This window comes from Komagataella phaffii, chromosome 3 (assembly GCF_000027005.1).
Source record: "Komagataella phaffii GS115 chromosome 3, complete sequence".
Lineage (NCBI taxonomy): Eukaryota > Fungi > Ascomycota > Pichiomycetes > Pichiales > Pichiaceae > Komagataella > Komagataella phaffii.
In genome coordinates this window covers 1079540-1105708 of record NC_012965.1, presented here as the reverse complement: position 1 = coordinate 1105708, position 26169 = coordinate 1079540, and the positions used below count along the sequence as shown (strand labels likewise).

The window sequence follows — 26169 nt, the reverse complement described above, 5'->3', positions numbered from 1 at the left end:
AGACACGCCATACTAAGCCTTTGCCCTGCTACAACAGGGTCTCTGCATCTGAAGCATCACGCCAGCTGTCTATAATACAGATCTACTTTATTGCTCGTTCTTAGTTCTTTTTTCTTTTTTCATAAAACAAATCACTTCTGGTTGTACCTATGTTCAAGATCCGAGGACAGCCATCTCTGTCTTTTTCAGTCATAACACATTCTGAGCAATAGTAGGCATCCGTGGTGCTCTTGCTGCCACATAATATACATTTTCCCTCACCTTTATTACTGACGAACGAACACTCATCACATATGTACGCAAGTTCGGCTTGGTTCACATAGGAGTCACATGAGGGACATCTCCCATCGCATTTATCACATAGCCGAGCTATCGTTGTCCCTGGCTGTTTAAAACATTGGACCAAATCATACTGATGTCTTGACATTTACACAGAGGGAGGGAACTGGAGTGATTATTTCTGTTTAATGAGGATGGTAGACTATGCTTATATAATCGGGTATATCAAAAAGTACAAAAAAAAAAAAAACGAAGGCTCACACTCACACCTAGGAACTAGCATGACAGAGATAATAAGTATAAGAAAACCCTTGAATCCGAATGCTGATTCAGACGTGGAGTCTTCTGATGAAGAGATGCTCGAAGCATCTTTGGCACCTAAGAATAATAATCAATCAATTGTGACTCCAGGAGAACTGATAACAGAGGATCCCATATGGATGAGAGGCCATGGTACCTACTATTTGAACGAAAAAACATATAGTTCCGTAGCTGGGACCATTTCCAAAGTCAACAAGCTTCTGAGTGTGGTCCCTTTGAGAGGAAGGTATCAGCCTGAAACGGGAGATCACGTCGTTGGGAGAATCACAGAAGTTGGACCAAAGAGATGGAAGGTAGATATTGGAGCTAGACAAGATGCTGCATTGATGCTAGGCTCTGTGAACCTACCTGGAGGAGTTCTGAGAAGAAAATCTGAAAGTGATGAGTTACAAATGAGGAATTTCTTGAAAGAAGGTGATTTGTTGAACGCAGAAGTTCAATCGATTTTTCAAGATGGATCAGCTTCTTTGCATACGAGATCTCTCAAATACGGTAAACTTAGAAACGGATATTTCGTCAAGGTTCCTTCATCTCTGATTATCAGACAGAAAAATCATCTTCATGAGCTTCCCGGAAGCATTACGATTATCATTGGAGTGAACGGGTACATCTGGATCTCCAAGACATTGTACCAGCATCAAAAATCTCTGCCGTCTACCACAGGAAACAACGCATTAGACTCCACTGTTTCTTCAGCTGCAGCCAAGAGCAACAGTTACACACCAGGACAGGGATCAGTATCTATAACCAGACTGGAGGAGGAATCCTCCTGGGAAATCTACAGTGACAAAAACGAGCCTATATCAGTTGCCACGAAGGACACTATTGCGAGGTACGCCAACTGCGTGAAAGCGCTGGCCAAATGCGATATCGGAATTACTGAAACTCGAATCATTGCAGCATATGAAGCCAGTATGGTTTACGAGAATGCGGGGTTGTTATTGGATGAGGAGACCATGAAGAGCATTGGAGAAGATGTGCTAAATAGGGAAAGGATGAGAGGCTAGCAACCGCGCAGTCGCGCCATGTGAATGTGATTATGTATCGATTAATAGGAGCAACATGTGCAGTAAAATGATTAGGTAATCTAAAAAGGAGGGATAGAGTTAGAACAGGGGGGTAAGACAGAGGGGAGTCAGGGGGGAAGGCTACAAGAAAGTGGAATTTAGGCAACAATTGGAGGAGAGTTAGAGGGGATATTAGGCAAACTAGAGGGGAACTGGAGGGGATACCTGATTAATTTGACAGCAGTGGAGGGGAAGCCTGAAACGACACTTTCTGGAGAGCATGATTTTTTTTGAGGGGATTTCGGGGAGGCACAATTTCGGAGTTGAAAGAATCCTGCTTTTAATCCGCGGATAATTTACTCGGAGTATTTTCCGGAAAGCAAGGGTTGTTTGCGACGGCATTTCCCATACTGGTTCTCCCCAGAAATTGATTGGATATACCGTTATTCTGCTGATAATTGGTTGTCTAGCCGATGGATGCAATTTTTTTTATGGGGCTATACCAAATTGTTTGGGGTTGGCTGAAATCGTGGTGGGGTGAATAAAGCAACCGTTGAAAGAAATGTCACATGGTGGAGGGAGAGGTTAGGATGTTCCCCCCCATTGAGTCTCCCAAGGTGATGCCTAGTTCACGTTCTATACTTAGTCTAATCAGAAAATAGCACCCCGGCGTAACAATCGACTTGGTAGCTACATCAGACCATCTCCACGCAGGAAGCACCCCGGCCAACCAACGCAACCCCTGTATGCTAATTTCTCAATCCAGTTCTAACAGGGTTTTCATGACCAGTCCACTAGATCCAGTATGAGGCGCGAAATTCTTAGCTTGACAATTGCAGGACCTCCATGCATTTAGATCCAACTTCTCCTGCTTCTTCTTTCTTCTTTCTAGCGACTTCAATCCATGTTTCGTCAGCAGATTAGAAGATTCTCCAAGGCCTCGTTTTTAGCGGGTGCTGCGGTTGCGTCGGCCTATGTTACCTACGAGGTAGCCTTTCCCAAGACTCAGTTGCTGAATGAGAATGAGAAGTACGTGAACAAGTTTCCAAGTTTCAAGACCACGGTAGAGAACATGCCTTCACGAGAAGAGATGCTCAAGAAACTGGGTCCCGAAATAAAGAAGGAGGACAAGGACAAGGTTTTTTCTGCTGAGGATGTTCCGGAAAAGTCTTTTGATTTGGTCATCATCGGTGGTGGTGCTTCTGGTGCTGGTTCTGCTGTGGATGCCTCCTTGAGAGGTTTGAACGTCTTGGTAGTTGAGAAAGAGGATTTTGCCGCTGGTACGTCTTCCAAATCTACTAAGATGGCCCATGGTGGTGTTAGATATTTGGAAAAGGCCATTTTCCAGTTATCCAAAGCCCAATTGGACTTGGTTATTGAGGCTCTTGCCGAGAGAGCCTCCATGCTGGAAAATGCCCCCCACTTAGCTACCATTCTGCCAATTGCCATCCCTATTTACAAATGGTGGCAATTACCTTACATGTATTCTGGTTGTCTTATGTACGATTTGTTTGCAGGCCGTCAAGCTCTGAGATACTCTTACATCCAGAGCCGAGCAGCTACACTTGCTACTCAGCCACAGCTAGATTCTGAAGGATTGAAGGCTTCCCTTGTGTACCATGATGGTTCTTTCAACGATGCCCGTTTCAACACTGCTCTTGCTTTAACTGCCATCAAACAAGGTGCCACCGTACTAAATTATACCGAGGTTGAACAATTACTGAAAAATTCTGAGAACAAGGTCAAAGGTGTTCGTGTTAGAGACAGGGAAACTGGAAAGGAATACCTTGTCAAAGCCGAAGCTGTCTTGAACTGTACCGGACCTTACTCTGACCGTCTGTTGGATATGGACCACGACCCCAAAGGTGTCAGTCCTGCTAAGGCTTTGGACACACCAAGAATGGTGGTACCATCTGGAGGTGTTCATATCGTTTTACCAGAGTATTACTGCTCCAAAGACGTTGGTTTGCTGGATGCTTCCACTTCTGATGGGCGTGTCATGTTTTTCTTGCCATGGCAAGGCCGTGTCTTAGCTGGAACTACTGATGTCGCTTTGAAATCTGTCCCTGAACACCCTGTTGCTTCTGAGGACGAAATCGAGGAAATCCTGAAAGAGTTGCAACATTATGTTACCTTTGAAGTTAAGAGAGATGACGTGTTATCCGCTTGGTGCGGTGTCCGACCTTTGGTTAAGGATCCTAGAAAGGCCCCAAAGAACGGTGCTACCCAAGAGCTGGTTAGAAACCATTTGGTTCACACCTCTGATACTGGTCTTGTCACATTGAGTGGAGGTAAATGGACTACTTATCGTGAAATGTCTCAGGACGCCGTCGATGAAGTTCTCAAGGTTCATCCAGAATTGAAAGATCCAACTAAGAATGTTAACCATGTGGAGATCAAACCATGTCAAACTCAACATCACAAATTGGTCGGAGCTGAAGACTTCGATACCTCTCTGGCAGCTCGTTTAGCTCAAGCCTACAAAGTACCAAGTGATCTGGCCGCTCATTTAGCTTCCAACTACGGTGACCGTGCTCCAGTGATTTTGGAAATTTATAAAAAGGACAGAGCTAACAGATTGCCGGTCGCATTGGCAGCTGCTGACGAGTTGGCACAATTACCAACCTATGAGGAGTTCGAGTTCCCATTCACCGTTGCAGAATTGAAATATTCTGTCCATAACGAGTACGCTAGACATCCACTTGACTTCCTTGCCCGTAGATCAAGATTGGCTTTCTTGGATGCTCGTGCCGCTCAGAAGGCTGTTAAGGGAGTTGTCAAAGTCATGGGAGATGAACTTAACTGGGACGATGAAAAGCGTTCTCAGCTAGAGAAGGAAACCACTCAGTACATCGAACATATGGGTCTTACCGCTAACAAGACAAGTTTCTTGGAAAACGAGGTGTAGAAAAATATATATAGCGTATCGGTTAATGAAATACTTTGAAGTAATTAGTATTAGTATTAATATGTTTCTATATGACTGAGTAAAGCGTTTTGAGACGTTGCACTTCATGGTCTGGTAACACTTGATCAAAACCAACTCCACGACGGTTGTTTGTCATGGTCTTTTCAAATTCGGATCGAGGACGACCTTGCATCTGTTTTCCAACAGTAGCAAGTGAGTGTATCAAATCTTCTTCACCAACTAGTTCGTGGAAATGTTTGGCTCCACCGTACGTGAGCATGGCTAGATCACGTAAAATATTGGCAGTGAGTCCCCAGACATTGCGGGTCTTCTCGCCAAATTCCATATCCTGTTCCGTCTCATCCTCTTCTGATGACAGATCCTGAATGGACTCTAGCCAGGGAACTTCATGGGGGTTGTGGATAGGGAAGATAAAGGACCGTAGATTCCAGGGGATTCCTCCCCACTTGGTTTTGATATAGCTTTGTTTCAGGCACTCCTTGAGTTCGTAGCGGCGTGGTTTGGGCTGTAGAAAATCTTTTAGGGGAACCGAAAATATGGCTGAACTCTCACCTGGATTCAACAGGATTGAAGAGATAGCTTTGTTGGATGCATGATGAAAGTCGATAAATCCGACACAGGGCCTGACTCCCAAGAAGGTTCTCGATAAGTATGCTGGAAGTGTGTTGATCTTGTGAATAGTAAATCCCGAGTGAGACTTGAGATAGTCATCATCGGCTGATATACCTATCTCTTCTTCTGTCTCTCTGCGGGCAACATCCCATTCAGTTTCATCTAACGTATCGGCCTTACCTCCAGGAAGGGATATGTGACCAGAGAAAGCTCGTAGTTTCTTAGACCGACGGGTTAGGATAACACGTAACTCTCCCATTTTGCCTAAGAACAATAGCACCATCACTGAAGCCCGACGAGCCAAAGGAAGCTGAGGCCATATTGAGGTCTGGATCTGTGAGCCATGGTACACTGGAGAATACTTGGCGATGTTTGTGAGGTACTTTGACTCCATTTGGTTACGGTGAATGGCGTCGGTGAGTTGCGACGGTGAATAATCTGCGGTTGGTGAGGAAGTACCAGTTACTTGACAACTCGGTTCGTGCAGCTGCTTTACAGGTGGTGGTGGTGGAGCGTGGTACTTGATCCTGGACCATATATGGGTGTTGATAAGCTGTTGTAGGTAATCAATAGATGAAATCTGTTGAGTGTTATAATAGACACGATTGATAGTGCGACGCGACGGCTGTATGTTCTGGAAGTGCAACATGGGGGTGTGCTGCCGGGCTTGAATTTATATGAAATGCATAGAACGAATGAATATGTCAAGAAAAGAAGAAGAAGAAGAAGAGAAAAAAAGAGTAAGAGATTCCTTAAGTCTTATATATAACCAAAGGAGGGGACTAAGTTTTGTTGGTTGTTGTACTAGTTCTCCCCTTTTTGTGAGGTTTGAAGAGGAGTTTTGGTGGGTTTGTGTTTACATTTTGGATGCCGTTCCCCTCAATGCTATTTTTGCAGCGAATAGGATCGAGGCGGAGAGAGCGGAGAGTGAGCTAGGTGGAGAGTCTAGAAGGAGAAATTCTTAGTCTAGGCGAGCGAGGCGGTGTGAGTGTATACGATAAGCGAGCCACTAAATAGCCGAAATCCGACATCAATAATATTTCGCATTTGAATAGTATGGATTCGGTAACATCTGACATCCGATATCTTGACATGTACATGTGTGTCGCATAAGCCTTAGTCGATACGAGCCTCGGCAAGAGTATGTAATGGTTTGATGTTGTTGTTGAACTTACCAGCTCCTTTCTTCTTGATCAGCTTCTTCAACTTGCGTTTGACTACCATGACAGGTACGGTACTCTTACGTACTAAATAGTTGGACAGGGACCCCAAAAGGACCCCTTTCAAAGCACTGGTTCCCTTGGAGCCTACTATCACTAGAGATGGTGACAGATGACGGATAACCTCGACAATGAAATGTCTGGGAATAGGATGATGTATTGACTCAAAAACAACATGAACTTGAAGTTTGGTAAGTTTAAGTAATTCCAAAGTTTCCCTGGTCATTCGTTCAATATTGTCAATCCTCATCTGTTCATTGAGCTCTGCTCTTTTGGATGCTGAAGTTGTAGGGGTTGTATCTTCAGGGGGCTTGGAGCCCGAAGGCGCCAATGGTTCAAGCATACTACCACTGTGATAGTTCTGAGATGGAATTCCGTTCAGATGCATTGAAGAATACTCGTCATCCTCCAAGACATTAAGCATGTACAAGACAGATCCGTCGACCAGAATAGTTCCCACACACCATTCCAGCGCATATCTACTCTCTTCAGAGAAATCCGTACATAATAGAAATGTCTTAGGATGTTGTTCCTCCTTGACTAACTCGAAGAACCTGCCCCGTGTTAGTGAACGAATGGCTCGAGCATTCGAAGCATCACTGTCAATATCATCAATTTCGACAGTTTCATTTAGTGTCCGGGCTAGCTCTCCATCTGCCCTCTCTTCAATATCCGCAGTGTATGGTACATGAAATTCTTCATCAGTTCCTGACAGACCGGGTCCGCCTGGAGATACTAATTTCTTCTTGTAGACCGCGTACTCTTTTAATTTCTCTTTGCGCTCTTTATCATCCTGATAATACTTATCATGCGATAACCGCGCCCCATACTTCTCAGCTTTAGCTTCGATCTTGTCGATCAGCTCTTGAGGTACCTCTGATCCAATCAAACGAGCATTAGCAACGCCTCGTTCAGCAGCACTTAATTGGTCTAGTTCCTCTGCTCTCTTAGCATTGTTGACACATTTGGAAGCATTTGTCTCTTTTGTCACTCTTCGATCGGCAGGAATACTCGATGGCTCCGTGTAAGAGGCAAAATTGGGCAAGATCACACCTTCATCCTCATCAATTTCTGAATCTGTATCACTGATCTGTTCTTCCTCGCTGGAGCTCTCATCATTCTCAATGGATTCATCTTTGTCGTCATCCTTGCTCACAAGCCTTTCACTTGGATCATGAACAGTAATCGACCATTTGTTTTCTTTTGGATTGGGGTTCCTTGAATGAGATCTACTACTCCGACCTCTTGAGACTCCTCTGCTATGAGGACCACCAGAATTTGGAGACACAGACCTTCCCCTGGCACCAGACTCCCTCCGCTTTTGCCTTTCTAGAATATCTATAATTTGTTTTCTCTCATCATCTAACGCAGCCTCCAGAGACATTTTGCAGGACTGCTTATCAAGTAGTATAAAAGAAGGGTGCTTTCTTTGTCGTGGAACCTAGTCAAGTTGCAAGGGAAGGAGCAAAGTGCAGCATCCAGTTTCCATCCACGTGTGGGTGCTACACTACTTCTTGTCGTGAATATTTTTTCCGAGTCGTTATATAAGTAAGGTCCTATATATATATAAGTATGTTTTTGAGTTATTATCTTCTTTTATAATTAATAGTGCCTTACTTCGAATCTCATCCTTCCATAAATATGGGTCGTGCACTACACACCCCCTTGGACCGCCCCCCAGGGTTTCTAACCGCTCGAAATTGTGAACTGTGGTTGGCCAATCCAAGCGCGCCCTCGACACTCCTCAACGCTGTTTTTATATTAACTAACCCCTTCCTTTCCTTTTCTCTCCTACACCCAGTGTTAAATCTTTATCTTTAATAATATTCAAAGATGCTTTCAGCACGCCCCGTCATTAGAAGAGCTGCTCGTTCTGCTGTCGCCATCAATGTCGCCCGCTCTGTTCCTCGCGTGGTATGTATTTCCTGATGATTTGAATCACTTTTTGATTTGGCTGTCAACTGGCTCCCCCATGAAAAGTTTGTCTTTACTCAACGTTGAAGCATTATTGATGATTATTTTGGATTGTAGAGGATCAATTCCATAGAATGCTTTAAATATTTCACACATTAATGTGTTTTCGAACAGGACAATCGCTTCAAATGGTGTGGTGAAATCTATCAAAAGTGTACTTTTTCTTTCCATTGACAACTACTAACATATCATTAGGTCCGCCCATTAGTTTCTAGAGGTTACGCTGCCGCCAAGGCTGCTCCAACCGAAGTTTCTTCCATTTTGGAAGAGAAGATCAGAGGTGTTTCTGCCGAGGCTGACTTGAACGAGACTGGTAGAGTCTTGTCTGTTGGGTAAGTTTTTCTGAATTTTTTTTTGAATATGTCATGGGCTGATCTTAGGGAGGCATGATACAACAGTGCTTTACTCCACAATTGTGACGTATTGATTGATGTGTTGTCCTCAGATATCTTCTTGTCCAGATCCTATTTTTTTTTCAAGTTTTCTCGACATTTTATTGGACAGTCGGAGATGCTCGACTTGACTCCCTAAGAACTACGCCCTTACAAACAACCTTAAACTGAAGCTCAGTAAACTAACATTATAGTGATGGTATTGCCCGTGTCTTCGGATTGAACAACTGTCAGGCTGAAGAGTTGGTTGAATTCTCCTCAGGAGTCAAGGGTATGGCCCTGAACTTGGAGCCAGGTCAAGTCGGTATTGTCTTGTTCGGTTCCGACAGAGGTGTCAAGGAGGGTGATACCGTCAAGCGTACCGGTAAGATTGTTGATGTCCCAGTTGGTCCTGAACTGTTGGGCCGTGTCATTGATGCTTTGGGTAACCCTATCGATGGTAAGGGACCAATTAACTCTAAGGTTACTTCCAGAGCTCAATTAAAGGCTCCAGGTATCTTGCCAAGAACATCCGTTTTCGAGCCAATGCAGACTGGTCTGAAGTCTGTCGATGCCCTGGTGCCAGTTGGTAGAGGTCAGAGAGAGCTTATCATTGGTGACCGTCAAACCGGTAAGACTGCTGTCGCTCTTGACACCATTTTGAACCAAAAGAGATGGAACAATGGTTCCGACGAGTCCAAGAAATTGTACTGTGTCTACGTCGCTGTCGGTCAAAAACGTTCCACTGTCGCCCAGCTGGTTCAAACTTTGGAGCAAAATGATGCTCTTAAGTACTCTATCATTGTTGCTGCCACCGCTTCCGAGGCCGCTCCACTGCAATACTTGGCTCCCTTCACCGCCTGTGCTGTCGGTGAATGGTTCCGTGACAACGGAAAGCATGCTTTGATCATCTACGATGATTTGTCCAAGCAAGCTGTTGCTTACCGTCAATTGTCTCTGTTGCTGAGACGTCCTCCTGGACGTGAGGCTTACCCAGGTGATGTTTTCTACCTGCACTCCCGTCTGTTGGAGAGAGCCGCTAAGATGTCCGACAAATTGGGTGGTGGTTCTTTGACCGCTTTGCCAGTCATTGAGACCCAAGGTGGTGATGTCTCTGCTTATATTCCAACCAACGTCATTTCTATTACTGATGGTCAAATTTTCTTGGAGGCTGAGCTGTTCTACAAGGGTATCAGACCTGCCATTAACGTCGGTCTGTCCGTTTCTCGTGTCGGTTCCGCCGCCCAAGTTAAGGCTATGAAGCAAGTTGCTGGTTCCTTGAAGCTGTTCTTGGCTCAATACAGAGAAGTTGCTGCCTTCGCCCAATTCGGTTCCGACTTGGATGCTTCTACCAAGCAAACTTTGAACAGAGGTGAGAGATTGACTCAACTGTTAAAGCAGAAGCAATATGCTCCTTTGGCTGCTGAGGAACAGGTTCCAGTTATTTACGCCGGTGTCAACGGTTTCTTAGACTCCGTCCCATTGGAGAGAATCGGACAATTCGAGGAGGAATTCCTGGCTTACTTGAAGTCCAACGAGACCGAGGTCTTGGAGGCTATCAGAGTAAAGGGTCAATTGTCCGATGAATTGTTGGCCAAGTTGAAATCTGCTACCGAGTCCTTCGTTGCTACTTTCTAAACTTAGCAGTTAACGATTACGATTTAAGCATTTTTGATAAAAGACTCAAAATTCGACATACAATTATGATGTTATAAATTGATATTTAGATTTATGTTTTGCAATGTAGAGCCTTGTAAATTTGATCTTTGATATCTGGAGAACTATGATAGTAGACTGAGGCTGGCGATATGCTCTTTTTAGACACTTCGTGGTGTTCCTTGCTGTTTCTTGACTGACTTTCCCTCTAACATCAAATTTGTCGCTAAGATTGTTTCCAAGTTTCCTTCCAAGTTTCCTCCTACTTATTGAACCATGACATCGTCTGATTCAACCAACCAGGAGGAAACTCCGCAACCAGAGAAACATTCAAAGCAAATTACTAACGATGATCTCTACCGAAGGTCGACCCAGTTCAGATTTTGGTCATTTACCGAGCAACGATTGAAGGATTTGAAGCGGTCAACTAATGAAAAGGGAGCTGCCAACTTGAAAGAAAGAATATCACAATTGGATCCTTCTATACCAGAAGTCTCTGAGATTTGGGAAAAGGACCTCGTGAAACCGCTCACTGTGGAAGAGGAGGTTAAAATTGTCGAATATTATGCGAGGAAAGCCCAAGGCCTTGCCAATTATTTCAAATTACCAACACAATCAAGGGCTACTGCCATATCATTTTTTAGAAAGTTCTTTCTGGTCAACAGCTGTATACAATTTCACCCACAATATATCATGTACACATGCCTGTTTCTAGCAGCTAAATCAGACAACCACTTTATTGGAATAAAGGAATTTAGCAAGGCCATTCCAAAAACAACCCCAGAGTCAATTTTACAGTACGAATTTCAGATACTGCAAAGCTTGAAGTTTGCTCTTTTATGCCATCACCCTTACAAACCATTGTATGGATTCTTTTTGGATTTTCAAGTGGAAATGAAGAATAATATCCAGTCAGATAAACTCGCTGAGTTGTATGACCACGCAAGAGATAAGGTATCTGAAGCATTATTTTCTGATGTTTCATTTTTGTTTACTCCTTCACAAATAGCGTTGGCTGCCTATTATGAGCTGAATCCTGAACTTGTTACGAGTTACCTTTCCAAAAAGTTTTCCCAATTAAGCACCATCAACGAAGATGAGCAGTTGAAGCCTTCTCCCAACATCCAAACCAAACTTGTAGATAACCTGAAACATTGCATAGAACTATCTCACGCATCTTTCGATCCAGAAATAGAAGAAGTTACCCAGATTTCAAGAAAAGTTCACTATTGCATAGATCCTATGAAGCTGGTCAAGAAGATGCAGAAGCAGAAAGCGGTGTCATAGCTTTAATTTATTTTTAACCTACTCTATATTCATATGGAGGGTGTTACTATCAGTTTGTTTTCGACTGAGCCCAAATTATAGATCTCCTTTTTGTCATGGTTGATTGCAATTAGTTCTTGGAACACTGGAGATTTTCCTCCCTCAGCCACATCCATAATAACATTGCCTATTTTCACTGTGGTTCTTCCAGATTTATGCACTCTGAGGCTCCCTATTATTCCGTTGAGATTGTGCATCTCTGAACCTACGCCTTCAAAAGTGGGTAGGGTGTTCGGTAATTGAAAAAATAGAGGTTTGGGCAAAGATTGTGGTTCCATACTAACATCACCGTCATCATCTTTTGAGACATTCATTTGTTCCATCAGCTGTTTAATGTGTTCATAGTCCTTCGTTAATTTGGATTTTTCCTCTTTCTCTTGCAGGGGGTCTAGAGAGGATATAGGTTCAGGTGTAGCTGATTGTTCTTTAATTTCTAACGGAGTGGCTGTAAAAGCACCAGTTTCGTCGTCTGACATTGGTTCAGGTTTTAATGAGACTTCCCTAGATGTGGTTGTATTCCCTGGGAGTAAGTTTGGGTCTGTTTCAATCTTCACATCGGCCTCTCCATTTTCTTGATGTTCCACTCTTGGAGCTCTCACAGGGAATAGTTCAGTGTCCTGATTTAGCTCAAATTTTGTATTAACGTCTATCACAGTCGTGTCATCTACCTCAAACTCATCGTCCGATCCAGATTTTCCATGTAGTTTTTTAAGAGCCTCTGAAGTTGATGCTGTAGATGAAGGTAGTGGAGTACTTCTGGTCCGTGAGTCACCTCCCACATGTCCTTGTACACCATGCGATAATGGCCCGGCTACAACCATATGCGTACCTGCTGGAGCACCGCGGCCTCTACCTCTTCCTCTTGTGACAGTTCCCCTAGTTTTTCTTCTCATTGGGTCCTGAGATTCGACTACCACTGGAGCTGACTTATCTCTTTCCTCTTTGGTTCTTCTAGCCACCAGTTTTGGCTTGAATTTGAGCCCCGTTTTTTTGGAAGCATTGGACTCGTTACCCACAGGAGTGGTCCGCCGTGATATCGAGTCCAATCTGTTAAGATTCGAGTCGTCTGACATGCCAATTGGAAGAGATCAGTCTTAGCTTGTTTATGAAACTTGAGCCCTTCCAAATTTTTCATTATTCGCGCCTTATATAGATTTGCTTGAAAAAAATATTGAGAAAAAAAACTTTGAGGAGGAAGCAATGGGAAAGAGAGGAACTAGACGTAATAGGGCCTCTAATATAGACTTTTCAGAGGAGCAGGCTGTCACCAATGAGTTGGATGATTTTGCCGAAGCTCGTGAAAAGATTTTGCTAGAGGAATCAGGAATGGGTGCTAGATTCGATGCCAATGATATCAGTGATGAGGATGAGGAAGTGGCTGTTCTAGGACTAGACGAAGATGAAAGTTCTGATGAAGAGGAAGCTTTGGCTAGAAAATTCCGTGGCGCAAGTGCCATGGATGATGACGAAGATGCTGAGCTTTACAACGACTTGGAGAAAACCGAAAAGAATGAAGAACCGGAATGGGGTGAATCCAGAGACGATTATTATGGTGGTGCTGAATTAGAAGATGAGGAGGCCATCAAACTGATGGAGCAGGAGGCCATCAAACAGCAAAAAAAACATTTAGAGGATCTTAATATGGAAGATTTCTTGGATGATGATATGGATCAAGAATGGAAGCAGTCTGCAGAGAAGGAAACATTATCTACCGAAACTGCGATGGAACCTATCAAAGCCGATGAACTTTCCTCCGATGAGCAAGTCAAATTTTTGAAGAAAGCTTATCCTGAGTTTTTACCCCTACTAAAAGAATATCAAAAAATGAAGCCACTACTCCTAGAATTCAAGGATCAAGACTCTCAAATATCCAAGGTCAAATTCACAGCATTATCTGCGTATTTGGGAACTATTGCAGTTTATGTCGCATTATTTGTATCTGCTCTGGAAAGTAAGGAGCAGTTTACAATGAAAGATCACCCGGTAATGGAGGGTATTTTAAATACAAGAGAGGTATGGAGGCAGGCAAATGAGCTGTCTGGCAAACTTTCCAACAGCAAATTCAGTGATGCGTCTAAGAGTATACCGATCGAAGGTGAATCTGAATCCGAATCTGAATACCAATCTCTTATCGACCACGGAGATTCTGAAGATAGTGGGCTGGAGGTTGATTTGGAACAAAATAGTGAGAAACAACAAATACCATCAAGCAATAAGACATTACAAGATGACTCTGATTCAGATTCAGATGCTCCGCGTGAGTATAATATTAAATCCTTGGATCATAAAAGAAAAAATGTGGGTGATGATCTGACTCAGCAGGAGAAACGTGCCCGTAAACGATCCCTGCGATTCTACACATCCGTTATCGACCAAGCCGATGGAAAAAAGACAGTTAAGTATGCTGGTGACGACGATATTCCTTACAAAGAGAGACTGTTTGAGAGGCAGCAGAGATTAATAGAAGAAGCAAGAAAGCGTGGAGATAATACTAACACTTCTGCCCCTGGAGAAGCTTTAGATGAAGGAGACTTTGAAGCTGCTGACGAGGAAGTTGCTAAGGATGTTAATAACTTGGACGATTCCTACTACCAAAATGTGCTCAATACCAAGAAGGAACAAAAGGCTGCAAGAAAAGCTCTGTACGAAGAAGCTGTACAAGCTGCAAAGGAAGGCAAATTGGATCAATTTGAGGAGAAGATTGGAACTGATGGTAAGCGTGCGGTCAACTACCAAATTCTTAAAAACAAAGGTCTTACTGCTCATAGAAAGAAGGAGAATAGAAATGCCAGAGTTAAAAAGAGAAACAAGTATGAAAAAGCACAGAAAAAACTTAAGAGTATTAGAGCTGTATATACTGGAGAGCAGGGTCCATATGAAGGTGAAAAAACTGGTATCAAAAAGAATCTTACAAAGAGTGTCAAACTTGTTTAATTATGGTTCTTCTTTTTTCATCAGCTCGTTCCATTTCTGAGCAAGTTCTGCCATGGCGGCAGAATCTAAGGATGCATCAACAATATCTTTGGGGACCTGATTTTCAGAATGCTCTTTGGCTGCAAACCTACTTGGATTATGTTCCGTGACCAATCTGAAGTCAACATGTGTTGCTATGGTCAGTTCGTGCCATGTAAAAAGTAAGGAATCACAGCTTCTATTGAAAGGGTTGAAATCAACTATGTACATTTTAGTGAAGGGTCTGGGAAAGTAAACGTCAATCACATAATTTTTCAGAGGAAACTTGGGACTTACCGTCTCTTCTAAAAACTTCTTTATCCCGCTTTCTATCACATCTTTGAGGCTATCAAGATAATTGTAGTAGTTAAGGTCTCTTTGAGATATTCCTATCAGTTTGCCGTCTCTGACGAAACATCTAAACTCTAGAGCTGGATTTATTTCGACCCATTTTCTAAGAACCAGTTCGTACTTTAATGAAGTTTCCAATTTTAAATCGTGAGCCACGTAGTTAGAGGAGTTCAATAAGAGATAGACATCGTTTACCGAAGAACATTTCATTGTGTTGTTCATCATGATCCAAGTTGCATCCCTTGGAGCTGACCAGTTCAGTTTCGGAGCGACATGAGAATATTGAGTTATCACATCTTTCACTTTACTGTGGAACTCAGAAAAATTTTCTGAAGGGTCTAAAAATGTTTCCTCTGCATCTGACCAATCGCTGTAATCATTATCATCGTTAATTTCTACGTTATTGTTGTCATCACCTGGAAGATGAATGCTATCCTTACTAATGTACTCAATGAAGGAGTCTGGCACTTCTATTATTTTCGCTGGAGACACAACATTCTCACTAAAAGTCCGGTACCATGAGGAATAGGAGCAAGCACTGAGATCTTCATCAGTAGTGCTCAACTCGTTGAAAATGTGAACCTTTCCAGGCATAGTTGTGTGAAGTTGTGTGAGTATATTCTAATATCTATCTGTAATAATTATTTGCGCGAACCATGGTAACGTAATCATGATTCTTGGGCTGATAAGCGTCACCGAACTATGACACGTAAGAACAGGCGATGGCACCAAGGAATTTGTCCTAAACTTCCACTATCGAAATTTCTGTAGTCCCATTTTCCTGTGCTATTTTTTTTTATGTTGGTTCACCTCTTTCTTTCTCCATTTCTGCTTTCAACAGATCCACCCCAAATCACTACACCACTGCAACTTCAAGCAAGTCGCGACAGACACTACAATCCTTGAAAAGTTCTCTAGTTCCTTACTACTCAAACATTCGCCACATGACCTCTACCCACCAATCGAATTCCATCTTCAAAGATAAGGAAAAGCCTCAAGAGGTCCGTAAAGCCAACATACTTGCGGCAAGAGCCGTGGCAGACGCGATTAGAACGTCGTTGGGCCCAAAGGGAATGGATAAGATGATCAAGACTGGTGACGGCAAAATCATCATCTCTAATGACGGACATACAATCCTCAAACATATGGCTGTGCTACATCCTGCTGCAAAGATGTTGGTGGACTTGTCTGCTGCTCAGGATACCGAGGCTGGAGATGGTACTACTTCGGTGGTCGTGATCACTGGTGCCATTTTGGGCGCTGCTGAGAAACTGTTGAACAAAGGTATTCATCCAATGATTATTGCTGAGTCTTTTCAAAGAGCGGCTGCCCGTTCTGTGGAAATTTTACTAGGCATGTCGCACAAGATCTCTTTGGATGATAGAGAACAACTCATCAGGGCCGCTACTACCTCTTTGAGTTCCAAGATTGTATCACAACATTCTCACATTTTAGCACCTTTAGCTGTAGACTCGGTGCTGAAAGTGTCCAATGAGTATGCTAACAACGTAGATTTGAATGATATCAAGTTGTTTAAGAAAGTGGGAGGAACTATTGATGATACCGAAGTGGTTAACGGACTTGTCATAACTCAGAACGTTGTCAAATCAGCAAACGGTCCAACAAGAATGGAGAAGGCTAAGATTGGATTAATTCAGTTCCAATTATCTCCACCAAAACCAGACATGGAAAACAACGTGGTGGTTAACGATTACAGACAAATGGACAAGATTTTGAAAGAGGAAAGAGCTTACCTGTTGAACATCTGTAAGAAGATCAAGAAGGCAAAGTGTAATGTGCTATTCGTACAAAAGTCTATTCTACGGGATGCTGTGAATGACTTGGCCCTCCATTTCCTTGCCAAGCTTAACATTTTGTTGGTAAAAGACATTGAGAGAGATGAGATGGAGTTCATTTCGAAGAGTACAGGAGCTAAACCAATTGCCGATATCGACTCCTTTAATGAGACAAAACTTGGATCTGCAGATTTAGTTGAAGAAATTGAATCCTCGGGGTCGAGAATCATCAAGGTCTCCGGAATATCTTCTGCCACAAAGCCTACCGTCTCTATTGTCTGTAGAGGTGCCAACGAGATGGTGCTCGACGAGACTGAAAGATCGTTACATGATGCTCTCTGTGTCATTAGATGTTTGGTTAAAGAGAAGGCATTGATTGCTGGTGGAGGAGCTCCAGAGATTGAAGTATCCAGAACCTTATTAAAGGAATCAAACAAGCTATCAGGTATGGAACAGTTCTGTTTCAAGGAGTTCGCCTTAGCTTTGGAAGTGATTCCAACTACTCTTGCTGAAAATGCAGGATTGAATCCTATAGAGATTGTCACTGAATTGATAAGCAAACACGATGCAGGAGAAAAGAATGCAGGGATTAGCGTGAGACGTTCAGGAACAACCAACACATTTGATGAGCACGTTTTGCAACCTGTGTTGGTGAGCACGAGTGCCATCACTTTAGCCAGTGAGACCGTCAAATCTATCCTAAGAATTGATGATATTGCCTTCAGTCGTTAGAAATATGGCCAATGGAATTTCTTAGTTATTTGGCATTTTCTTTATTTAATATTCTGACTGCATCCTTGCTGAAAACATAGGACAGCCCACTTAGTATAGTGGAGATTGCCACGGTGATCTCCAATGCAAATAGACCCTGTAATACCATGGCTGAAGAGTCTGATGTTAAATATGGAATCAACACTGGCTTTATCATCGAGCTCCCGATATAAACCATTTGCAGCCCTGTATTGATCTTGCTTATCGTAGTTGGCCTCACCTCGGCACTCGGAATGCTAAAATCCCAAAATCTCTTGAAGGTTTTTGGTCTTGGTAAGGAGACGTATCTGTAGTAGATGGCCGATAATCCCAAGAGTACGTCTCTTCCTAATATGATCACAGCCACGTACATTGGTATTTGGTGCGATTGAGCCATGCAAGCAGTACATATGATCATCAATGATTTATCAGCCATTGGATCTATCACCGTACCGACAACGGATTTCATATTATACTTTCTAGCAATGTATCCATCAATAAAATCTGTGATACATGAATACGTGAATAAAGAAAGAGCTGACGTTACGTGGTTGTGAACTATCAAATATCCAATGATAGGAGCAGAAAGTAGTCTTGTGAAGGTTAAAATATTAGGGATGGTATATATATTCTCGTGATACTCGGAAGGAATCATGCTGGAAAAACTTTCTTTCAACTCTTTAGATTTGGCCAGTGTATTTTCTTTGATTTTCTTAGTCGTTTCGACCGTTTCAATACTCATTTTCTTACCTATTTCCTTAGTCTTGGTTATCATGGTTTGCTTGCGCTGAGGCGACTTGTTCGTTAAATGACGAACAGAGAGAAGATTGACGACAGCAAGTGGAGGAAGAGCCCTGAGCGTAGGCATTGTGAGATGGTGAAATGGGCCACCACTCACAAACGCAACTCTCCTCACCGCTCCACCAAAATACATGAACAATTGTATGGGGAAGAAAATGAGATTTGCCAGAAACGAAATTGGAGAACGAGCGAGAACGCCTGAAAAAAATGTCAATGAATTCTCGAACGCCTCAATATACCCGTTTGGGGTCGCCCTTCCTGGAGAGTCATGATTCAACCTCTGAAAGGATTCGATGCAACTCCGAAACCTGGTAGACAAAATGAACGTGCTAGTCTATACCGGCAATGGAACCACCACAGATTCCATTAAACACACTCTGTATTCTTTGAGAACACTTCTTTCTCCTTATTATGCGGTGATTGGTGTGGACAGCAAAGTGCTGTTGAACGAACCATGGCAATCCAAAACAGCCTTACTGGTTTTTCCTGGGGGAGCAGATCTACCTTTTTGTAGACAGTTCAATGGTGAAGGAAACCAAAAATTTTCCAAGTTTGTTCGCCAGGGAGGCAAATACTTGGGCTTATGTGCTGGTGGCTACTACGCATCGGCAAGATGTGAATTCGAAGTTGGCAATAAAGAACTCGAGGTTAGTGGTCCCAGAGAACTGAAATTTTTCCCCGGAATTGCCAGAGGGACTGCTTTTGGAGGATTTCAGTACAAGTCCGAAGCTGGTGCCAGGTCTACCATTTTAGATGTGGACGAAGAGAAGCTACCTGGATGTGGTAGGACTGTTTATAATTATTACAATGGAGGTGGTGTCTTTGTAGATGCAGACCAGTTTAGTAATGTGGAGGTCTTAGCAACATACAGAGATCATGTTTGCGTTGATTTTGGATCAGGAAAGGCTGCTGCTGCTGTTGTTGGGTGCTCTGTTGGAAAAGGTTACGCTATCTTAACAGGAACTCATCCTGAGTACACTCATTTGCTGATGAAAAAATCGGACTCTGTCCCAGATTTTGAGAGGGTCATTAGTGAGCTGCGCACTAAGGAGAATGAAAGGCTTGCCTTCCTACGTTCTTTGCTTCATAAGTTCGGGTTAAAAGTAAACGATGACTCTTTGGCTCAACCAACTTTGACTCCTTTGCATTTAACATCACTTTACCCTGAAAAGTTGCAGCAATTAGTGAAATCGATGGAAACTAATATAGGCTACACTAATGGCCTGCTGAAATGCACCACTGATCGATTTAGATTGTCTCTTTCGGCAGAGAATCTCCAGAAACTTGACCAAGATTTTCAAGTTCCCGAGGAAGCAATTAAACAATTAGTTGTCCACATAAACTCTCTACCTGATCGCAAGGATACCCCATTTTTTAACTTGGAATCATACTACAATCATCTGAAACGCTTTTGGACAAGATACAATCACCCAATGGGAGATTTTGGTTCCACGTTAATATACGGCGAAGTACTCACATCAACTTCATCTCTGATGGATAAGAATGCCAACCTATTACGTCTTCTGCCTCATGGTTTCACAATCACCGGAACCACTCAGGTTTCGGGTAAAGGCAGAGGAGGAAACGTTTGGATCAATCCACCTGGGGTCTTGGCAGTATCTACGGTTATGAAACTTCCAACGTCCTATTCTGAACGTGCGCCAATAGTTTTTATTCAGTATCTGGCAACACTAGCTTATATCGAGGCCATTCTCAGATATGATGAGTCAGGTCTCTACTCAACCATCCCACTAAGAATCAAATGGCCTAATGATATTTACATACTGAAGCCAGAGTTTGTGGAGGATGTTTCTAAGATTCCACATGGTGAAGCTGCGTATGTAAAAGTGGGAGGAATTTTACTGAACACTAATATTTTTGATGAACAATACCATATGGTTGCTGGATGCGGTTTGAACGTCAATAACGCTGCTCCAACTACTTCAGTCAACTCTGTTATTTCTGCAATCAATGAAGTCAGAGCCAAAAAGGGTTTGACCGGTATCCCACCGGTAGAAATGGAGGTTGTGTTAGCTGGCTTCCTATACCATCTCGAACGAATGTTTAACGAGTTCAAAACTTCTGGATTTAGTCCTTTCCTAGATTTGTATTACAGACGCTGGTTGCACACAGGACAAATTGTACATATCCAACACCAGAACAATATTAGAGCCAAGATAACCGGGATAACTGAAGACTGGGGGATGCTGATCGCCCAAGAGGTTGATTCAGAGAATAATTTGACAGGGGCAAGGTTTGAACTCCAGCCTGATGGGAATTCTTTTGACATGTTCAATGGTTTAATTTCCAAGAAAAATTAGTTATTATAATAAATCGTTTATTTTTTTTGGAGTAAGGTCTACATAATAATTTTTTATACAGATAACAACTTAGAACCTCAGCTAGAATGCACTTGAAAACTTCAATTCTATTCACCCTCTTTTGATTCACCGTTAGGAGAATGACGGGAAGGAGAGTACTGTGGGGATGCTGGGGAGTATTGAGGAGATGTGGGGGAATACTGCGGTGAAGTCGGTGAGTACTGTGGCGAAGTTGGCGAGTACTGTGGCGAAGTTGGCGAGTATTGTGGTGAAGTAGGAGAGTACTGCGGAGAAGTGGGCGAATACTGCGGCGAAGTGGGCGAATACTGCGGTGAGGTAGGCGAGTACTGCGGTGAGGTAGGCGAGTACTGCGGCGACGTTGGTGAGTACTGTGGTGAAGTAGGCGAATACTGCGGCGAAGTAGGCGAGTACTGTGGTGAAGTAGGTGAGTACTGCGGCGAAGTAGGCGAGTAGCTTGGAGAAGTTGGTGAATAACTTGGTGAAGTTGGCGAGTAACTTGGAGAAGTAGGCGAATAACTTGGTGAAGTTGGCGAATAACTTGGAGAAGTAGGCGAATAACTTGGCGAAGTAGGTGAATAACTTGGAGATGTAGGTGAATAACTAGGCGAAGTAGGAGAATAACTGGGTGAAGTTGGTGAGTAGCCTGGTGAGGTAGGGGAATATCTTGGTGAAGTAGGAGCAAAACCAGGTGACGTAGGAGCAAAACCAGGTGATGTAGCTGAAAGTCCTGGAGAAGTAGGCTGGTATGGACTCTGTATACCTGCATACTCAGTCAAGCCACCACTTCTATCATCTCCAGATCCAGTTTCAGCCATTGGAGAAAACATAACATCTGCCACATCATCATGATTGAACTCATCATCATACTGTGCATTGTTGTCATAAGGAGTTGCAGAACCTTGTGTTGCCTTACCTTTGAACAACGGCATGGTGGGGGCATAGTCTGCTGGAAGACTGGTCAACAACTTCTCATCAATCATGACATCGAACGCACCTGTTCCCATTGGAGCCAGTTGACCCAGCATGACATTTTCAGACACACCACGACAATCATCTAACTCTGCAGCCGCACCAGCCTCAAACAAAATTTCTACAGTCTCTTCGAACGAACACCTCATCAAGGCACCAGTGTCTGCACGGTTAATACCGTGACGAGTGATAGCCATCAAGTATCCACGTGATGTCATAACATCGACTAATAGGGCCATATGTCTATAGTTGACATAAGAACCATCAAAGGCAATAACGTTAAGAATCTCCTTGTATAAAGAAGAACGAGTAGCCTCAATTCCCAATACTGAAAGAATTTCAACAAAGGAATTCGAGTAAGTACGGGAAGAGTCGACACCAGGTACAGCCATCACTTCAGCGAGGTTAATACCATCAGTCTCTAAAGCCCAAAGTTCTTCATTTTTGTATTCCCCAGACTCATCTGGAACAGAAACCTTATGTTTTACCATGTATACCTTTGAGATTCCTGGAATACCACGCAAAGCAATTAAGTCAAGCATGTGAGCTTCAATTCTTTTCAACATTTGGTCTTCCTCAGCTTCCAATTCTTCATCCATAGCCTTGGGGTCACGAATCACACGACAACGGATGATCAACTTGTCAGCATTATCTTCAGACCACATGACAAATAAATCATCACTAAAAACTTCTGAAATTTTGTCAGCTACTTGATTCATCGTCAATTGCTTGTCTAACATTCTTGCACGGTCTAGTTCCAGACGTAACAACCATGGGGATTGCTTGTCAATCGTTTCTTCCACCTTTTCATCGGGGATCGAGAAGTAAGCCTCGACAGTATCAAAATCTTCTTCAATCACAGTGCTCGTCGGGTCTGGATCATAGTAGATCTCAGTGGCAGAAGTCACATTCTTCAAAGTGGTATATTCGATTGAAGATTGAATAACTTTAGCTTTCTCGATGTCAAGTGCTATTTCTCTATCAAGATACACTGTCAGTGCAGGGGTCTTGATATTCTTTGCAACATTCAAAATTTCCTTCAGACGAGGAACACCAAGTGTAACGTTTTTAGACGACACACCTGCATAATGGAATGTATTCAACGTCATCTGAGTTGCAGGTTCACCGATCGACTGAGCGGCAATCACACCAACCATCTCACCGGGATGAACCAAAGATCTCTGGAACTGAGCTTCAATAGTACCCAGCACCCATTCAAAAGCATCTCTATTCAGTCTGAACTCCTCCAAAATACGACGAGTAGCCAACCTAGCACGGACCAAACATTGAAATAATGATGTAGCATTTTGCTGTGCTTCCTTGATAAGTTCATTCTCACCACGGAGCACAAATAGTTTCTTACAAAGATCTCTAACACCGTGAATGATTTCAGGAATCGTCAAGTCACTGGCCTTCGCACGGTCTAAATGGAAGATCTGTTGAGCGTTTTGAATGATACGACGGAGGTTCACAGGAAGAGGCCAGTTGTGATCTCCATTAACAAATACTATCTCTCTCAAGAATTTACGGTCACTGACCAATTGTTCATATTCAGAGTTCAATTCTTTCTGTAGCTCAACATCACCAAGTATGTCCGCAGCATATTCAATAACGTCGGGCTTAATCGAGTTCTTTTCATCCATCAAGTCAACATAGTAACGTTTGTGGAAAGCCTTGTCACTTCCAGGAATGGTATCAATAGTTTGTCTTTCAACTTGGGTACCATCAAGACCATCTTCACCATAAAGAAACTGAATAATGTCACCTAGTGAGTTTCTCGTAGTACCATCATAGTGAACCATTATATCCTCTAGTGCCTTCACTAAACGACGCTGAATATAACCTGTTTCAGCAGTTTTCACAGCTGTATCAATCAAACCTTCACGACCAGCCATGGCGTGAAAGAAGAACTCTTGCGGAGTTAATCCTCTCAAGTAGGAGTTTTCCACAAAACCCTTAGATTCTGGTGAGAAATCATCTTTAGTAAAATGCGGTAACGAACGATCAGCAAAACCGAAAGCAATACGTTTACCTTCGACCATCTGCTGACCAACACAAGCGGACATCTGCGCAATATTAATGAAAGATCCTTTGGAACCTGCAGACACCATTTGCTTCACATTGTTCAAATCTTTCAGATTCATCTCAGCAGAACGACCTGCAGAGTCACGAGCATCATTCAGCGTACGAGAAACCTCTCCTTCAAAAGACTCACGTAAAGTCATACCTGGTTTCAACTCCAGTTCATTATGTTGAGCCTTGTAAATAATTTCCTGGACTTGTTCTTTGGCGCTAGAAATGGCATGTGTAATCTCCTTCATAGTGCTGGCGTCGGCAATCGCATCACCAATTCCAATAGAAAAACCGTTATGCAATAACCAGTAGTTCACAACTTTTTGAATGTTACCAAAGAGCTCTGCACATATCTTAGGACCCTTTTCCCGCATAACAGTGTGAATCAAACCACCACCACCAGATCCCACGGTTTTCTTGTCCACAACTCCAAACATAACCTTACCATCAACAATAAGCATACCATTGTCTTTTGGAGACAATAAAGAGTTTCCACCATCAGTTCTTTGAAGATGGATACCGCTTGGTATAGCGATGGAAAGTAGTTGTTTACCAGTCCAAAGAGGTTTAGGCTTCAGGATAGCGGGCTGTGGAACAACACCATCCCAACTGGGAACCCAGAATAACATGTTCATTACTTGCTCGTATTCAATAAAGGTGTCTCTCAACGTCATTTTTCTGACACCACACAGTGTGTCTTGGACGATACCCATAACGGGCTTGTTTGACTGTGGAGAGACGATTTGCAAGGGAACTGCACAAAGCTGTGACAGTTCTGCTCTGGTCTCCTCAGATTGTGGAACGTGTAAATTCATTTCATCACCGTCGAAATCAGCATTGTACGGTGATGTAACAGATAAATTTAGTCTAAAAGTAGAGTAGGGCATTACTTTGACTCTATGTGCCATCATGGACATTTTATGTAATGACGGTTGACGGTTAAAAAGGACAGGATCATCATCCATCAGGTGTCTCTCAACTTTCCATCCATACTGTAGAACTATATCACCTGCACGCTTATGGTACCTGAGATCAATACGATCACCGTTATCACGGATAACATATTTGGCACCTGGATGTTCGTTCGGCCCATTACGAACGTATTCAGTCAACCTATGAATATTGTATTGTGTGACTGTCTCTGGGTAGGAAAGAGTTTTGGCAATACTAATGGGTACACCAACTTGGTCCAACTCCAAATTAGGGTCACCGGAAATAACAGTACGTGCTGAAAAGTCAACACGCTTTCCCATAAGATTACCTCTCAAACGTCCTTCTTTACCCTTCAATCTCGCACGGATGGCCTTTACAGGTCTCCCGGATTTTTGCAATGCTTGTGGCTGTCCTGCAATATCATTGTCCATATAGGTAGCTACATGGAATTGAAGTAATTGTTCTACCTCATTTATGATATGTTGAGGGGAACCATCCATTTCGAGTTTTTGTACATTGATATTTGCCTTCAAAATATCACTTAGTTTGTGTGTTAAATCGTCCTGTCCTTGAGTGGTTTCGTCCATGGCGATGGAAGGTCTTACTTGGGGCGGAGGGACAGGAAGCACAGTGATTATCATCCATTCAGGTCTCGCATAGTCTTCGTTGAAACCTAGCCTAAAACAGTCTTCAGGCGATATATGCTTGAAAACATTCAAGATCTCACCGGGAGTTAGTAGTTTACGTTCTGGTTGCGCATCACGATCGCTGAAGCCGCTCTTCTTCCATGTACCCCAAAGTTTCATACCGTCTTTACGGACGACTGGCTGGGTATTTCCACATCCACCTCTGGAGACGACCTTCTGTTCAGAGTACTCATCAACAGGGGCATCAGCTTCACATACCATCTTAGTTTTACACAGCTGCCACACAGCGTTAAATCGTTTTTTTGGATCTCTAATACGGATAGCCTGAGCCATGGTAGGGTTTGTTTCGTCAAGAAGAAGCTTTCCACAGTTCATACAGATACATTCGCAGACTTTTTTAATCTTCGGAATGAAACCAATATGAAAGACTGGCTTAGCTAGCTCCATGTGTCCAAAATGACCGGGACATTCTGCCATTCCCTCACCACAAGTTTGACATTTGAAATTACGGTCTATGGAACCCAACTTGGGATCATTTAATCCACCTTCCCTCGGTCTTTGGCGACTCTCATCCATGATTTCAGGATATTCAATCTTAACAACTGAAATAGCTCTAATTTCCTCGGGAGACAACAAGCCAAACTGCACTTCCTTGACGGACCTCAGTGGGGCACTTGAATAAGGAAACTGACTCATATCTTGCTAATTTCTAAGCTTTTTTTTTCTGTTTTTGTTTGGGAACTATTATAGTTTACGGGGGTTAACTAGATGTGTCAGTTACTCTTGTATCACTTGCAAGTGGAAATTATGGGTTTAGCAAAAATTAACAAAATCCCTTTCAAATCAAATTCACGTCTAAT

General features: G+C 42.9%; 14 protein-coding genes across 14 annotated transcripts; 7 read left to right on the top strand and 7 right to left on the bottom strand.

Annotated features, from left to right (window-relative positions):
* Window positions 1-100: 100 nt before the first annotated feature.
* Window positions 101-427, bottom strand: PAS_chr3_0582 (Zinc cluster protein involved in pre-mRNA splicing and cycloheximide resistance; the record flags this gene model as incomplete). The annotated part of the gene is made up of 1 exon (XM_002492763.1): window positions 101-427. The coding sequence occupies one exon, from the start codon at window positions 425-427 to the stop codon at window positions 101-103; it is 327 nt and encodes a 108-aa protein (XP_002492808.1).
* A 133-nt stretch (window positions 428-560) lies between these two features.
* PAS_chr3_0581 (3'-5' exoribonuclease involved in rRNA processing) lies at window positions 561-1607 on the top strand (the record flags this gene model as incomplete). The annotated part of the gene is made up of 1 exon (XM_002492762.1): window positions 561-1607. One exon carries the CDS (start codon window positions 561-563, stop codon window positions 1605-1607), a length of 1047 nt encoding a protein of 348 aa, XP_002492807.1.
* Window positions 1608-2511: 904 nt separating this feature from the next.
* On the top strand, window positions 2512-4515 carry PAS_chr3_0579 (Mitochondrial glycerol-3-phosphate dehydrogenase; the record flags this gene model as incomplete). Its single annotated transcript, XM_002492761.1, has 1 exon — window positions 2512-4515. One exon carries the CDS (start codon window positions 2512-2514, stop codon window positions 4513-4515), a length of 2004 nt encoding a protein of 667 aa, XP_002492806.1.
* Window positions 4516-4582: 67 nt separating this feature from the next.
* PAS_chr3_0578 (uncharacterized protein) lies at window positions 4583-5542 on the bottom strand (the record flags this gene model as incomplete). The annotated part of the gene is made up of 1 exon (XM_002492760.1): window positions 4583-5542. The coding sequence occupies one exon, from the start codon at window positions 5540-5542 to the stop codon at window positions 4583-4585; it is 960 nt and encodes a 319-aa protein (XP_002492805.1).
* Window positions 5543-6264: 722 nt separating this feature from the next.
* PAS_chr3_0577 (Hypothetical protein) lies at window positions 6265-7752 on the bottom strand (the record flags this gene model as incomplete). The annotated part of the gene is made up of 1 exon (XM_002492759.1): window positions 6265-7752. One exon carries the CDS (start codon window positions 7750-7752, stop codon window positions 6265-6267), a length of 1488 nt encoding a protein of 495 aa, XP_002492804.1.
* Window positions 7753-8201: 449 nt separating this feature from the next.
* Window positions 8202-10351, top strand: PAS_chr3_0576 (Alpha subunit of the F1 sector of mitochondrial F1F0 ATP synthase; the record flags this gene model as incomplete). The annotated part of the gene is made up of 3 exons (XM_002492758.1): window positions 8202-8282; window positions 8538-8674; window positions 8929-10351. 3 exons carry the CDS (start codon window positions 8202-8204, stop codon window positions 10349-10351), a joined length of 1641 nt encoding a protein of 546 aa, XP_002492803.1.
* A 294-nt stretch (window positions 10352-10645) lies between these two features.
* On the top strand, window positions 10646-11656 carry PAS_chr3_0575 (Cyclin associated with protein kinase Kin28p; the record flags this gene model as incomplete). The annotated part of the gene is made up of 1 exon (XM_002492757.1): window positions 10646-11656. The coding sequence occupies one exon, from the start codon at window positions 10646-10648 to the stop codon at window positions 11654-11656; it is 1011 nt and encodes a 336-aa protein (XP_002492802.1).
* A 29-nt stretch (window positions 11657-11685) lies between these two features.
* On the bottom strand, window positions 11686-12768 carry PAS_chr3_0574 (Hypothetical protein; the record flags this gene model as incomplete). Its single annotated transcript, XM_002492756.1, has 1 exon — window positions 11686-12768. The coding sequence occupies one exon, from the start codon at window positions 12766-12768 to the stop codon at window positions 11686-11688; it is 1083 nt and encodes a 360-aa protein (XP_002492801.1).
* Window positions 12769-12895: 127 nt separating this feature from the next.
* On the top strand, window positions 12896-14629 carry PAS_chr3_0573 (Component of the small (ribosomal) subunit (SSU) processosome required for pre-18S rRNa processing; the record flags this gene model as incomplete). The annotated part of the gene is made up of 1 exon (XM_002492755.1): window positions 12896-14629. One exon carries the CDS (start codon window positions 12896-12898, stop codon window positions 14627-14629), a length of 1734 nt encoding a protein of 577 aa, XP_002492800.1.
* PAS_chr3_0572 (Protein involved in nutritional control of the cell cycle) lies at window positions 14630-15592 on the bottom strand (the record flags this gene model as incomplete). The annotated part of the gene is made up of 1 exon (XM_002492754.1): window positions 14630-15592. The coding sequence occupies one exon, from the start codon at window positions 15590-15592 to the stop codon at window positions 14630-14632; it is 963 nt and encodes a 320-aa protein (XP_002492799.1).
* Window positions 15593-15942: 350 nt separating this feature from the next.
* PAS_chr3_0571 (Subunit of the cytosolic chaperonin Cct ring complex, related to Tcp1p) lies at window positions 15943-17526 on the top strand (the record flags this gene model as incomplete). Its single annotated transcript, XM_002492753.1, has 1 exon — window positions 15943-17526. One exon carries the CDS (start codon window positions 15943-15945, stop codon window positions 17524-17526), a length of 1584 nt encoding a protein of 527 aa, XP_002492798.1.
* Window positions 17527-17551: 25 nt separating this feature from the next.
* On the bottom strand, window positions 17552-18478 carry PAS_chr3_0570 (Cardiolipin synthase; the record flags this gene model as incomplete). Its single annotated transcript, XM_002492752.1, has 1 exon — window positions 17552-18478. The coding sequence occupies one exon, from the start codon at window positions 18476-18478 to the stop codon at window positions 17552-17554; it is 927 nt and encodes a 308-aa protein (XP_002492797.1).
* Window positions 18479-18638: 160 nt separating this feature from the next.
* PAS_chr3_0569 (Biotin:apoprotein ligase, covalently modifies proteins with the addition of biotin) lies at window positions 18639-20666 on the top strand (the record flags this gene model as incomplete). The annotated part of the gene is made up of 1 exon (XM_002492751.1): window positions 18639-20666. One exon carries the CDS (start codon window positions 18639-18641, stop codon window positions 20664-20666), a length of 2028 nt encoding a protein of 675 aa, XP_002492796.1.
* Window positions 20667-20773: 107 nt separating this feature from the next.
* On the bottom strand, window positions 20774-26005 carry PAS_chr3_0568 (RNA polymerase II largest subunit B220; the record flags this gene model as incomplete). Its single annotated transcript, XM_002492750.1, has 1 exon — window positions 20774-26005. One exon carries the CDS (start codon window positions 26003-26005, stop codon window positions 20774-20776), a length of 5232 nt encoding a protein of 1743 aa, XP_002492795.1.
* Between the last annotated feature and the right edge of the window lie 164 nt (window positions 26006-26169).